Source organism: Kryptolebias marmoratus, linkage group LG2 (assembly GCF_001649575.2).
Source record: "Kryptolebias marmoratus isolate JLee-2015 linkage group LG2, ASM164957v2, whole genome shotgun sequence".
NCBI classification, from domain to species: Eukaryota; Metazoa; Chordata; class Actinopteri; order Cyprinodontiformes; family Rivulidae; genus Kryptolebias; species Kryptolebias marmoratus.
In genome coordinates this window covers 27,933,439-27,948,439 of record NC_051431.1, presented here as the reverse complement: position 1 = coordinate 27,948,439, position 15,001 = coordinate 27,933,439, and the positions used below count along the sequence as shown (strand labels likewise).

The 15,001-nt window shown below is 40.4% G+C and overlaps 1 protein-coding gene across 1 annotated transcript in view; it reads right to left on the bottom strand.

Annotated features, from left to right (window-relative positions):
* ngef (neuronal guanine nucleotide exchange factor) overlaps positions 1–13,970 on the bottom strand; it is a 29,472-nt gene extending 15,502 nt beyond the window's left edge. Inside the window, exons 1-4 of the mRNA XM_017432195.3 lie at positions 13,464–13,970; positions 10,390–10,489; positions 5,168–5,232; positions 2,921–3,150 (exon numbers count right to left, since the gene is read on the bottom strand). Of these exons, the coding sequence (XP_017287684.1) occupies positions 2,921–3,150; positions 5,168–5,232; positions 10,390–10,489; positions 13,464–13,680 (612 nt within the window). The 5' untranslated portion in view covers positions 13,681–13,970. The remainder of the gene's footprint in view (positions 1–2,920; positions 3,151–5,167; positions 5,233–10,389; positions 10,490–13,463) is intronic.
* Positions 13,971–15,001: the final 1,031 nt, after the last annotated feature.

Here is a 15,001-nt window from a genome sequence, read left to right as displayed (position 1 = left end):
ACAGGAACGCGGGGTATAATGTCCAGAGAGCGAGACCAAAACCAGACACGGAGACAGCAGCTGAAGGTAAGTGTGTTTATTTACAATGTGGTGACTCTATACAGTGCGTGCGTCGTGGTAGGATCTGGAAAGCAAGAGGAACAGGGTGAGTCTCGGGTACCAATCCTGCTATCAGCTGAGCACTGCATGAAGAACGTATTTGTGGTTCTTTGGTCTTACAGGTCCAAGTGGTGTCCAGCGGCGAGGAGAAGGAGAGGGAGGCGTTCAGGTGATCCAGGATTCGACTAGCCAGTAATTCCGTCCAGGTAAGTATCCAGGTGTCCCAGGTACGTATCCGTGAGTCCACAGTTCCGTGACGTGGCAAGGTATCTAAAACAAGGTGCATAGAAAGACGTAATCAATACTTTGTCAAGACTTGGTTAGAAACGGTGGCTGCGACTCTAACCCAGGAGGTTCGATGCTCCAGCGAAGGTCTGGTCTCAACTGGAGGCTTAAGTACTGGCAGTCTTCATTATCCTGATCTGGATCACCTGTGAAAGTAGGAACTAGAGGAGCCGCCCCAAGGCGGGGCTAAGAACCCAGATCCCTACAAGTATGAATAGTTCTTTGTCTCTGTGTGGCTCTGTGATGGACAGGTGACCTGTCCAAGGTGTACCCACCCCCCACCTATTGATTCCTGGAGATAGGTACCACATAAATACAATATTGAATTGGAATAAGCAAGTAAAAAAGAAAAGGTCATTGGGCACCATATCTAACAGTCATGGCTGATGAGGTCTCAGACAAACGTGACATTTACACTAAAACAATTCACAGAAAACTACGAGTGGGACACATTTCAGTCCCAGAAAGGCTGTTTAAACATCGGGTCATTGATTATGTAGACATGATTTAAACTATAAAGGTGTTACATTAAAGGCAGTGACTGATTGGTTCAGTTGTTGAAGCAACTCCATCTAAAGATCTTGGAAGAAAAACTGAAGTTTCTAGTAAAAGAAGTTGTTCCACACCGTGGGATACTGTCAGAAACTAGTTCTGAAAATGTGTCTGCATTTGTCCAAAAGGTCTTTAAAGGAGTTCCAGCTGTTGAAATTTGAATAAAAGCTAGGAGCTGAGTACAGTGACATGCATATTTGTGTACTAAGGCACTCACTTTGTCAAAGTCCGATTTAAATACATTTTTAAAAGTAAGACACATTATTAAATAAGATTCAGTCTTAGAGCAATTACAGGTAAAACATTTCCTTTAGTGGTTGGCTGGTTGTTTAGCAAGTTTCCACTAAGCTACAAAGCAGTGGTTGAGCGACTGCGAGGCTTACTTCAAACAAATACTCAGGTTGAAATAATGGGCTAATGCAGCAAACAAAAGTTTCAATCATCTCAAAACAATGCTCCTGAAAAGGCCATTACTTGCCATCTACAATCATTGAAATGACAACTTATCACAACAGATCCCTCAGACTATAGACTGGAAGCTGTGGAACGCATTGTTGCTTTTGTTTCCTGCACCCTCTATCCAGTTGAGAGGAAGTACTTCATAATAGAAAAAGAGGCACTTGGTTAAGATGGAGGACAAATGTGTGGGAATGCAGATTCACACTCAGAACTGATCATCAAACCCTCATCACTCTGCTAAGCACTAACAGGATGAATAGAGCTGGCATGAGAATTGCATTCTGGTCAGCCAAGATGTGTTTCCAGTACAATATTCAGTATAAACCAGGAAATCAGAACATCACGGTGGACTACCTCTCACACATTTCTCTGAGCACCACTAATACATTTACAGATTTTGAAAAGGACTTGATCACAGAGAAAGCAGAACTTTATCTTCTCCTGACTACATGATCACTTGCTGAATGTGAAGACTGCCCTGAACTTACAAAACTGCAGCAAATCATCCACTCAGGATGGTCTAAAGTGAAGAAGCTCCTTCCAGAAGAAGCCAAACTTTTCTTCCCTGTGCGTCATGAACTGGCTCTACAGAGTCATCGATGATATTCAGTCAGTTGTGAGATTAACCTTTGTCTCCTATTTCAGTACAACCTCCAAAACAAATAGGAAGTTCCATTTCATGTCTGGTTGATAAGGAAGATATAAACTGGGCAGAGCAGCAAAAGGCTAATAAAGCAACTGCATGAACATGTCAGGCTTCTGTGTGAATATTCTGAAAGATAAAAAAAATGTTTCAAAATCTTAAGACAAAGTGTGTGCACAAATCACTGAAAAGTGATAAATCACAAATCATAATTTATCCAAATGAGTTGTATTTCAAAAACACAGCACAGTCCACCCTGGCAACCTGTCCAGGGTGACCACTAGAGGTGGGAGCCAGCTCCCAGTGACCCTGCATGGAAAAGTGGGTAAAGAAAATAAATGGATAAATTGACGTATTTTATAATCATAAAATACATGCATTACTGCAAATTTGCATTTCCTGTGAAAATTCATTGTGAATGGTAAGTCCAGAGAGCTTTGTTAGAATTTGATGAAGAAGCTGAAGCTGTGTTGGTAAGGCTAAAAACAATGGGAACAGAAGCTAAAATGAGCAGAACAGTAGCTAAAAACTTAAAGCAGCACAAAATTCAAAATAAAACCAAATTCAAAAACAAACAGACAAAAACAGAGCCAGTTTGCTGACACGGATTCAAACTGCACGATGGTTAAAATGAACTGAAGAGATTTCAAAGTATTTCTTTGGGGAAAAGATTTGTAAATAACTGATTGAACTGAAAGTTTTAACATTTGAATGGTTAAAGTAACATAAAGTGTGTGGAAATAGCTTGATTACCAAAAATGCCCAGAAGAAACAACATGACTACAAACAACGAACAGAAAAACAGTAGTGTGAATATGGACTGAGCATTCACACAACAACAACATTTATTGTTGTGGTAAATTACTCCCATGATCTGCCCACCTCTTGCACTATGATTTCATTCTGTGATAAGCCTGGGAGAAGCCCACTGTCTTGCACAGCCTCCAGGTTCTGCCATAGGCGTAGTGACTGAGCATTCCTCAGTTGCAGCTGTACACCTGGAGACGCTACCGCAGTTCCCGTCTTAAACCCAGGATTAAAATTCTCATTCAGCCGCTGTTGCTTGATGTCCTGCTGCTTGGGGGTATCCTGGTATTCCTGGTACAGCAAATCTATAGTGTCAAAAAACAACAATTGCACATGAGTTTTGAGAATGAGAATTGCGGAAAATCTTATGTTAGAGTTTCTAATGTCATAATCCATGGTTCTGAGGAATAACACATGTGCAGGACTAGGAGGCAGGCAGTTAGATTTTTAGTTAACACCAGAAATCTGATGTTCATTCTAAACATAAGTAAGGACACATAGCAGGATATCAAAGGTAAACAGGTAAAGAGCATGTATAAAACTACTGGATGGGCTGCACAGAAACTTCACCTGTAGATCAAATTACACTGTTAGGACGTGAAATTAATAATACAAAAGATTATGTGCATTTCACTTTAAAATATAACAATAAATAAAGATTTCTTGAATCTAGTTTGGAAAAGCAGTGTAATTCTGACTAATGTTCAGATTTTAGTAATAATTTTTTGTCAAAGTCAAGCTCTAGTTGATGGTTTCTGTCCCTTGTTAAGGTTTCTCTTGTACTTTGTAGTCATGTTTTGTATTCCTCTGAGTTGTAGCTATTTGATTCTGTTTCCTGATTTGTTTTCACCCACTGCCAAAGGCAAAGAGGCGATGTTTTTGCCTGTGTCTGGGTGAGTGTTTGTTTTACCTGCACCAACATTTCAAGAACCCGTGAACAGATTTGAATGAAACGCTAAGAACACAACCATTGGATGTCTGTACATCTACAACTGATTAACTTCTGGAGTCAATCACATTCAAAATGGCCACCAAAGCTTAGCGGCCTTAACACACAAATGGCTAAAATCCAGCCAGTTTTACAGATATTGAGCTAACTCTGGTGTAGATGAGTCATTCATAACACAGACTTCATGTGCTAACAGATCCCAGAAGATCTCATTATGTTGCATGAGATCAAACACAAGATCATTCATGAGATTTTGCCTACAATTTTATAAGAAATGTTATAGGAAAATGTATTTATTTTAAACTTAAGCAATGGCTGTCCTTACGATATATATACATACAGTATATATATATATATATATATATATATATATATATATATATATATATATATATATATATATGTGTGTGTGTGTGTGTGTGTGTGTGTGTGTGTGTTTATATTTCAGGCCAAATATATATAAGGCCTTGCATTTCTTGAAAAAATGCATAACTCCCACTGTCTTTCATGCCAGTTTTAGATTAAAGTAATTTTATGATGAGAAAAGACAAAATTATACCTGTTTTGGTCAAACCTTGAAAATGACGTCAGGCACAATCTCACGCCACCTCTCATTTGATTAGTTAGTGTTTAGAGCAGGGGTAGGCAACCCTGGTCCTGGAGGGCCACTATCCTGCATGTTTTACTTGTTTCTCTGTTCTAACATTTGAATCAATGTGTCATTAACAGACTTCTGCAGAACATGAAGAGGTAATTTAACCACTGAATCAGGTGTGTTGGAGCAGGAAAACAAGTAAAACATGCAGGATAGTGGCTCTCCAGGACCAGGATTTGCCTACCCCAGGTTTAGAGTATGGGTTGCAAATGGCTATCGCCAATTTTAATACAGTGTTTGTGAAATTCAACAAGATTACAGCCATTTTTGTGTTGGCTAGTGTGTATTAGCTGTGGTGGTCGTCTTGAATTGGGTGACTCTAAAAGTTATTTAGTATTAGATGTTCATCCATTGATTGCTTTTCTGAAAGTTTCATTGAAATCTGTCCAGTGGTTTATGAAATATTTTACTAACAGTCAAATATTGGCTGATTTTTAAGCAAAGATGTTATGCAACCTGTTGCACTCAAAGTATGTATGTGTTGTTTTATTTTGCATATGGCACCAATAAACATATGCACACCTTCTCCTTTGGCAGTGGGTGATAACAAGCTTTGAATGTTTTGATATATGAGAAGTTACAATAACACAAAATATGCTAAAGTACTCTGAGTCCAAAAAATGTACAGAAGAGACCAAAAATGAGCTAAACCCCAAGAACTTGGGATGGATAATGTGAGTGGAAAAAATATGTTGCGATCGCTCCATGACAAACTTACCATTGTTTTTGACATATTGGAGAGCTTCAGAAATCTTCTGTGAACTTTCTCCATTGTCTCTGTGCCTGAAAATAAAAGAAATAAAAAAATACAAGACATGCAGTAAACTGTGTGCATATATTTAGAATAAAAATCAAGTTTATTTCTCCAAGAATGCATGTTGCACATACAAGGACATTAACTCTGGTCTCACTTACTCTTGTAGGTATGAGCACCTATTGCTTATGAATTTATTTTACATAATTACAGTACACAACAACACACCAAAACATTATTGAAAACATATAGGTGGAGAAAAATTGCTATGAATGGACATCAGACAACACAAGACAAGAGAAAACAAATTTTACATGGACATAAGAAAACATATATCAGTATAAATGGTGATTATACATATGTAATACTCAGAATATATATTACATTTTATCATTATAAAGTACTTTTTTAAAACATGAAACGGACACATTTTTGCATTGAACTGATTATTTATTCACAGATCTGTTCTGGCCTCTACTCACTCACTATCATGGAGACTCACTAAACCTACATAAGATAAAAGGCCAGGATTTTCAGGACATCATGGTTTAAACTATTCTTGATCTGGCTTTTTAAAAGCAGTAATTTAAATTACTATAGAGATATATTATGTGGAAATATCCTGCTCAAGACAAGACTAACAGCAAGGTTTAGCTAATTTAGACCAGAGTAAAAACCATCCATCTTCTTCCGCTTATCCGGGGTCGGGTCGCGGGGGTAGCAGCCTAAGCAGGGAGACCCAGACTTCCCTCTCCCCAGCCACTTGGGCCAACTCCTCCGGGGGAATCCCAAGGCGTTCCCAGGCCAGCCGAGAAACATAGTCCCTCCAACGTGTCCTGGGTCTTCCTCTCGACCCGGAGAAGGCACTCTACTCTTTTCCGGCTCAAGACCATGGCCTCGGATTTGGAGGCACTGATCCTCATCCCAGCTGCTTCACACTCGGCTGCGAACCACTCCAGCGAAAGCTGTAGATCACGGTCTGATGAAGCCAGTAGGACCACATCATCTGCAAAAAGCAGAGATGTGATCCTAAGGCCACCAAAACGGATCCCCTCAACACCTTGGCTGCGCCTAGAATTTCTGTCCATAAACGTTATGAACAGAATCGGTGACAAAGGGCAACCTTGGCGAAGTCCAACTCTCACCGGAAACGAATTCGACTTACTGCCATAAGTCACACATGTAGACTGGTTGGGCGAACTCCCATGCACCCTCAAGGACACTGCAGAGGTTGTAGAGCTGGTCCATTGTTCCACGACCAGGACGAAAACCACATTGCTCTTCCTGAATCCGAGGTTCGACTATCCAATGGACCCTCCTCTCCAGAACCCCCAATTAGACCTTCCCAGGGAGGCTTAAGAGTGTGATCCCTCTGTAGTTGGAACACACTTGCCCGTCTCCCTTTTTGAATAAGGGGACCACCACCGCGGTCTGCCAATTCAGGGGAACTGTCCCCGATGTCCACGCGATATTGCAGAGTCGCTTTAGCCAACACAACCCTACAACATCCAGAGCCTTAAGGAAATCTGCGCGAATCTCATCCACCCCCGGAGCCTTGTCACCAAGGAGCTTTTTAACCACCTCGGTGACCTCAGCACCAGAGATTGGAGAGCCCGACCCAAAGTCCTCAGGCTCCACCTCCTCAATGGAAGACGTGCTGGTGGGATTGAGGAGGTCTTCGAAGTATTCCGCCCACCAAGCCATGACATCCTGAGTCGAGGTCAGCAGCACACCACCTCCACTATAAACAGTGTTGGTGCTGTACGGTTTTTCCTTCCTGAGAGGTGGACCAGAATTGCTTTGAAGCCATGCAGAAGTCTTTCTCCATGGCCTCTCCGAACTCCTCCCATGCCCAAGTTTTTGCCTCAGCGACCATTACGGGTACCGCTTGGACTGCCCGTACACATCAGCTGCTTATGGAGTCCCACAGGCCAAGAAGGCCCGATAGGACTTCTTCTTCAGCCTGACAGCATCCCTCACCGCCGGTGTCCACCAGACTAAAAACTAGTTTAGTTTATCTAGACTAGACTAACAGTGATGCTTAGTTGAGCCAGACCAGGCTACCAACCATGATTAGTTCATTCAGACCAGGTTAACAGCCAGCACTTTAAAATCAGCAACAAGGCTGACTAAAGTGATGTACAGTATAAGCAGATATAAAAGACAAACACAAGCCAGAGGATAAAACACACATACACAAAGGATCTGACAAAATGATTAACTATATAACCCAAGTAAATCAGGTACAACAATGAATACAATAAAAATGAGATCATAATCAACATCTCACTAAGCTAAGGAGTTAAAATGTGTTTTTAAGTAACATTTAAAATCAGTAAATGAAGAAGCCTGTATGATGTGCAAGGGTAGAGCAGTCCAAAGTTTTGGCACTCCCACAGCCAAAGCTCTGTCAACCCTGAGTCTGCATCTTGTCCTAGGAGCAATTAAAAGCATCTGGTCCACAGACCTAAGGAAGCCAGATGGTACATAAAGGTGCAGCAGTTTGGACAAATAATATGGTGTGTAATAATTGAGACTTCCAAAATGAACTGGAAGCAGGTGAAGGGAAGCCAAAATTGGTGTAATGTGCTCATGTTTTCTAGTACCAGTTAAAAATTTAACCACAGCATTTTGCACCAGTTGTAAGTGAGCTATGGAGGGCTGACAAACTCCATAAAGGAGTACAATACAGTAAAATGTGCTGTAATGTGTTGTCTCTTAGTGTACAGTCTCAGGGTGCTGGACTTAGGGTGAAACCTTTCATCCATTGTGAGGAGCTTTCATGTCTTGATGTCAGTGGCTTCTATCTCCTCCTTTGACCAGGTTATTATTCCAGCAGAGTGATCTGATGACTGGCACCACATATGTGTTGATGGCTTGGACTTTGTTTTTACCATTCAGTTGGCTCTTCAAGACCTGCCTTAATCTCTATAGGTATTTAGTTGTGGCTGACTTCCTTGTACCCTTTTCCTAGCTGTCCTGGACATCTACAATGTTACATTCAAGTAGTTCAACTCCTTCAGTTGTGATCACCTTGCCTCTCTTGGACACCATTTGGCTGCACTTATCAAGTTCGAATGACATACTAATATCCTTGCTGTATATCCTTGTGAGGTGGATCAGTGAGTCAGTGTTTTGCTCACTTTTGACATACAGCTTGATGTCGTCCGTGTAGAGGAGGTGAATGATGACTGTTCCACCTTGGAACCGGTATCCATAGACACTTTTTGCAATCATCTGGCTGAGAGGACTCAGGCCCATGCAAAACAGGAGTGGGGACAAAGCATCACCTTGGTATATGCCCCATTTGATGCTGACTTGTGTAATTGGCTTTGAATTGGCCTCTAGAGTTGTCTTCCACATTCCCTTTGAGTTCTCAATGAAGGCTCTTAGTGTCCTGTTGATGTTATACAGTTTCAAACACTCCAATATCCATGTGTGGGGAATCAAGTCATAGGCTTTCCTGTAGTCAATCCAGGCGGTGCACAGGTTTGTGTGTCTGGTCTTACAGCCTTGAGCTACAATTCTGTCGACTAGTAGCTGGTGCTTGGCTCCCCTGTTGTTGGTGCCAATTCGCTTCTGTGCTTTGCTCAGGTATTGACCAATGTGCCTATTAATCTATGATACCTGACAGGAGCTTCCATGTTGTACAGAGGCAGGTGATTGGCCGGTAGTTGGATGGAATTGCCCCTTTCCTGTGGGTCTTTCATGATCAACACTGTCCAGCCTTGGGTCAACCACTCAGGGTGAGTCCCTTCCATTAGTAGCTGGCTCAGTTGTCCTGCTAGGTGGTCATGAAGAGCAGTCACTTTCTTCAGCCACTAGGTGTGGTTCATGTCAGGCCCCGGTGCAGTCCTGCTTTTCATTCCTGACACTCTGTCTTGGATGACTGCCGCTCTTATAGATACTGGTTCTTGCTTTGGGAGACAGGTGTGTTTAGATATTGGATCCTGAAACCATGGGGCATTATCATTGTGTAAGGCCTCCTTCTCCCATATGTTTATCCAGTATTGCTCAGTCTCAGCTCTGGGTGGATCTACTCTCTTGTTAGTCCCCTGCCATTGAGAGTACACTTTGGATGGTGCGGTGGAAAATACCCTGTTTATTCTCCTGGCTTCTGCTTCTTGAGTGTACCTCTTTAGTCGAGTAGCCAGAGCTTTGAGGCGTTGTTTGGCAGTCTCTAGAGCCTCGGGTATTTCTGTGTTAGTCTTACTTCTCAGGTCAGCTGCCCTCATATTCAGTTCCTCGGGGCTTATTAATGGGGCTTGGTACCCGTACTCGGATGATAGTATCTCCCCCCTTGTCATAGCATCTTTGTTGTATTTCATCAATCTCTAGGTGTGGCAGCAGGTTTCACTGTCGAATGTTGGAATACTGGGCTTGAAGTTGTTTCGTAGTCAGTTTGGAGGATGGGTACCTATGTTTCTATAGATCCCACATCCTTCCCATATAGCCCCTCTATCTAAGATTGCTCATATAGTAGCATTTCAACAGTGTTGAGTTCTCTGCCCTTGTCAATGAATGTCTTGTTCCAGTAGCCCATTTCTTCTCAGAATGTTCTGGTTCCTCAACATCTGATGCAAAATTTCGTAAGGTGTATATATATATATATATATATATATATATATGTGTGTGTGTGTGTGTGTGTGTGTGTGTGTGTGTGTAGACAAGGCCATGGAAGTAGGGGTGCTGCAGAACCTCCTTGTGGGTGCCAGGGGACATGCATGTTCAAATACATAGTTAATGAATGAAAAATTAACAAAACATCTGTCATTTATTGCTTTATATTTACATTTCTATAATATTTGATTTTATGCAGCTTTGTAAATCTGGTACATAAACCAGCACCATTTAGGAAGTAAACACATTAATATTGTTATTGTTTATCTGTGTACAAAATTTTACAAATGCTTAAAACCTACACAAAAGTGGTCTGATTAACAACTGGTTATAATTGCAATTTTATTGACATTGTTTGTCCAAGATAAACAGCATTCTGTATTCTTTTATGTTTAGATTTTGATAAGACAACATGCACTGCCGGTGTGAATTTCATGGCATACATTTGATTTTATGATATTCTTTATATGGCTGTTTAGAGCTATGGAAAACGACACATGCTCACAGCACCACTTCAATTGAAACATGCTCCCCATGCTATAAATGCAAATGAGGTCCAGACTCACCATCTATCTTTTGTCAATACAGGGGGTTTCTGGGCTAAAGGAGTTTCAGCAGAAGAGCGTTCTGTTCTGTTGGATGAACTAGGATCCAAAGATGACGTACCTGAAAAAACAGGAACAAAGAAATGCTAACAGCTGGTATCTAATTAACAATATGGCCATGGTTGTACATAAGTTTCACAGATACTTTGAAAGAAGTGGCAATAAAACAAAAGACCAAAATAACTCAGATAACTCTCATCCTCATAGAGCACAGTTCATTTGAAATCACAAAGCTAACATCATCACAACAACACATCAAGGAAAAAAGAAAAATACAAAAAGTAGCTCAGAAGTTAGTAGAAGCTTTAAAACAGACTGTTTCCTGCATTGTACCGCTGAGAAAAAATGCTGTTTGTTTAAACCACTTCATGCATGAACTGAAAAGAATTTATACATGTGAGCAATCAATAGTATCCTAACTAAAAACACCCCAGACAGACACGAGCTGTGAATGTGAAACTTATAATATATTTACTTATGACCAATAATAAAATCCATTCATGCGTTGTAAGTATCATATAAAGATATAGAAAGACATTTGCTGTTGACATTGTGCACATGCACTAAAACTCCTAAAACAGATGTTGAACATACATAAACATTAATTGTAATTTTGATTTATGTATGTGGCAGCTTATTAGACTGGACTGTCCTAAAATATCATCATAGTCATCTTCAGACATTTGTGTACTCCTTAAGACTGTCTGGTAAACAACTTTTCATTCGGTAATAAAGATGCTTGAATTCACAGCAAAGCCACAAATAATATTTCCTTTACAGTTGTACTTTTTAAAATCAAAGGGATGGTGTGTGCACTTACTTGTTTGAAAAATGACTCCACAATAAGTGGAACAACTAAGCATACTGATGAGTCATTCTTTAAAAAAAAAAAGTTAGTCCTAACCCTACTCAACCTGCTGAACAACCAGCTGCTGAACAACAACAAAACTAAAGGGCCTGGTAATGATTTTAGAAGAAGAAAAAAAGAAAGAAGTGGACGTAAAATTGAGCATGTAAACAACTTTAGATAACTGGGAGTCAATATCACATAAACCCTGTCAGTAAGAAATGTACGTACTGAGAAATTTATGAAGTCACCAGTACAGTAAATGTCGCCAGAAGAGCAATCAACACCTAACAGAAAACATCACAGACAGACATAAGCTGTGAATTTGCCAAGAGATACTAGTTATAACTTGCTTCAAACTCTGCCTAACTCCTGCTTCATGTTTATCAATTGTGGCCAATCATCCAGTCACATTAAAGGGTTGTATAGTAAAAACTGTTCATATTTAGGTCAGTCATTCTGCTACATTTCCTCTAGAGCCATGGTTCTCAAACTGTGGTTCAAGTAGCACTTGTGGTACTTGGGATTGTCCTAGGGGTCCTGAGCAGAATTTCATCCACTCATTACAAGTTAAATAACAACTAATTAACCAACATAAGCTGGTTTGTGATTTAAAGCTAAAAAGCAGAGACAGCCAATAAGATGAGTGGTCCAAGCAAATAATTTTAGTTTTAATCAAAATTGCAAAGAGATGCTTGTGTGGGAGCCTTAGGGTCTTGTCTCTGCTTTTTACAGATGTTGTGGTTCTAGTGGCTTTTTCAGGCCAAGACCTTCAGCGTGTGCTGAGGTAGTTCACAGCTGAGTTTGAAGCATTTGAGATGAGAATCAGCTCTTTTAAGTCTGAAGCTATAGTTCTTAACTGGAAAAAGGTGGAACACTCCATCCAAGAATGAGTCTCTTCCTCACACAGAGAAGTTCAAGTATCTGGGAGTCTTGTTCACAAGGGATAGAAGGATGGACCGATGGATTGGGTCCTCATGCGAAATAATGAGGGCCTTGCTCTGGTCGTCATGGTGAATAGGAACCAAAGCTGAAGGGCAAAGCTCTTGATTTATTGGAACATCTGTTCCAACCCGTAATGGTTGTTGGCTGGTGGTGGATGAGGACCCAAATGTGCAGGGAGCAGGAAGGGTATTTAAAAAGTATTTCATGATTGAAAATAAAAACTAAAGAGGTAGGTGAAACAAATAACCAGGACTGAACAGACTTACGTATGAAGATCTGACAATTAACCAAGGGGTACCACCATTAGGAAAGATATTAAAAGCTTTAGCACAGGCTTAGAAGCTGGGGCAGACCCAGAACTTCCTGGAGGGATTAAACACCCTCTCTGGTCTGGGGACATCCTGGGATCCTCCAGAAGGAGCTAGAAAGTGTTGTTGGGGAGTGGGAGGTCTGGGTTTCCATCCTCAACTTGCTACCTCGACAACAATGCAAAAATGGCAAAAAATGAATGGATGGATGGTTCAAATCGATAACTATTTGATACAAAAGTGCAATGGACAATAATCAATATGCTAGTGGCTTTTAAAGCAGCATCAATGAATTCTCTACAAGACCTGGGAGCAACAAAAGCTTCAAAACAGTGAGGAGTTATCTCAAGTTTGTATTTAATGTTTTGTAGGGAAGACAAACAGCTATGACTGCAGTGTATGTGGTGCTGTTCTCATAAATGAATTCATGAAACCATCACATGTTAAACTGCAGCAGTCAACCAGGGTCAGGGTTAGCAGTTAGGCAAGCTCTCTTGTTTATATGAGTATAAACTTCTAAGCCTGTAATGCTGTTTTGAACATTTGTCATAATTATGGTTTTTGCAGAGCTAAGCTTATTATCTGAGGTGGGATTGTTTACAAAAAGCTCGAGAACCACAGCTATTAAGATTTACAATGCTAAAGCTTATCAGCATGATCAGCACATACTGATATGTTGTATACTGATGTTAAATAGTTGTATTTTTTAACATGACATGTAATTTTTGTTTGCTCAGGGAAAACCAGTTTCTCAGGTTGTAGATTTCTACCAAGAAAAGGAACTGCTCTGCTTTTCTGTTGCTTTCAGAATAAAATGAGATCATGAATAAAGAAAATTAAATGCACTCCAGTAAGTTGACTAACATCTGTATTCCCTATCATTGAAGCAGATCACTGTTCAGTTCATTGTAAATGTGTAGTTGCATGTTTTTTACCTCCAGGCTGTTCAGGTGGGATTTGTCTCTTCTTCCTCATTGATCGATAAAATCGAGAGTTTCTCATTCTGGGGTCTCTGCTGAAACCAGTGTTGGGCTCTTCATCATCGTTGTATTCGTCAGAGCTTGGTGGAGCGAAACCTGGTGGTTGACGCTTGTCTGGAACTTCCTGTGTCTTCTTTCCCTTCCTAATCTTGAATATGTCCAACACAGACATAGTTTCTTGTTCCTTTCGTATAAATTTGTACAACGTCCTTTGACCTCGAAGAAACTGGTACACAGCTAGCCGTTATGATTAGCCAGAATCCAAGAGAAAATTCATGTCGAGAAATTCTGATGAGATACAAGTCCTAAGAATGAGTACATTACAAATAATAAACAAGAAGAAGAAGTTTTTGATAGTTCCTTTTTCCTCGTCTGTCAGTGGCGCATGAGTGCGGCGTGTGAATCTAGACGTGTACAAAGCAAGTTTCTCTCTATACCACAATTATTGCATTTATGACGCTCTCCCTGCTGCTCTTTGTCCCTCCTCTGATTGTCTCTGTGCGGCACACCTCTTTTTCTCTGTGTCGCTCTCTACACACCCAGTTCCATGCTGGCATTCCTGAGACAAACTTGGCCTTACCAGTAGTCTTTCCTTTGTACTCTCAAACCTATGTTGTTGTGGAACCAGAAAAGCCACTTTTGTCTGTTTGCTCTGTTTTAGCTGTCTTCATTTGACTCAGATTTTCCTTGTTCCTGTTTGTTTGAGGAAAAGGTTAAATTAATTAGGTTGAAAAACAGAATACAGCAAGTATGTATTTTCTTTGGCGTGTGTCATTTTCTCTGAGGAAAGTATTTGTGCAATCACGCCAGACCTGCTAAGCAACAGCTCTGTATATCTGCTTTATCTCTGGTCACCTGATAAGATAAGTTTAAAGTCCATACTCTCCTTTGTACATCACAATATCAATAATAAACAGTGATAACAAAAAGAAAAGATCTGAGCAGCCCAATACATTACATACATACATATGTACGCATTTTTTTAGAGTAAAATAAATTAGGCAATATTTTCTATAATATTTTTATGGGTATAGGTGTAGTTTAAATCAAGAGAAAGGCCATATGCAGGTCTTTTTCTCTCAGAACATTTTGGGTCTGGTTTCCTGAACAGAAATTAAGGCTAGACCTAAACACAAATGACCATTTCATACCCACAAAGCGCAATGCGATTTCTCAGTCATGGCGTAAAAAGGTCCCACGCTTTGTTTAGTCCTGAGTAAACTAGGCTGATTTCATGAAGGAGAGGAGATACTCCAGGATTAAATTTAAGATTTAAGTTAAACCTTTCAGGAGGCAGGTTTAACTTCACATTACCATTGTTTATTCAAGAAAGCCCATGGATTACTTGGAGTTTGTCAGTCAAGATCAACAAATATCAGGTGAATGAGTTCTTACCCATTACCCACTATTGCAATGTGATGTGGTTCCTTGACTTTGGTCACAACACCTCATCCATTCTGTTCCCTCGACTTATAGTTCAGACCACCTTTGAT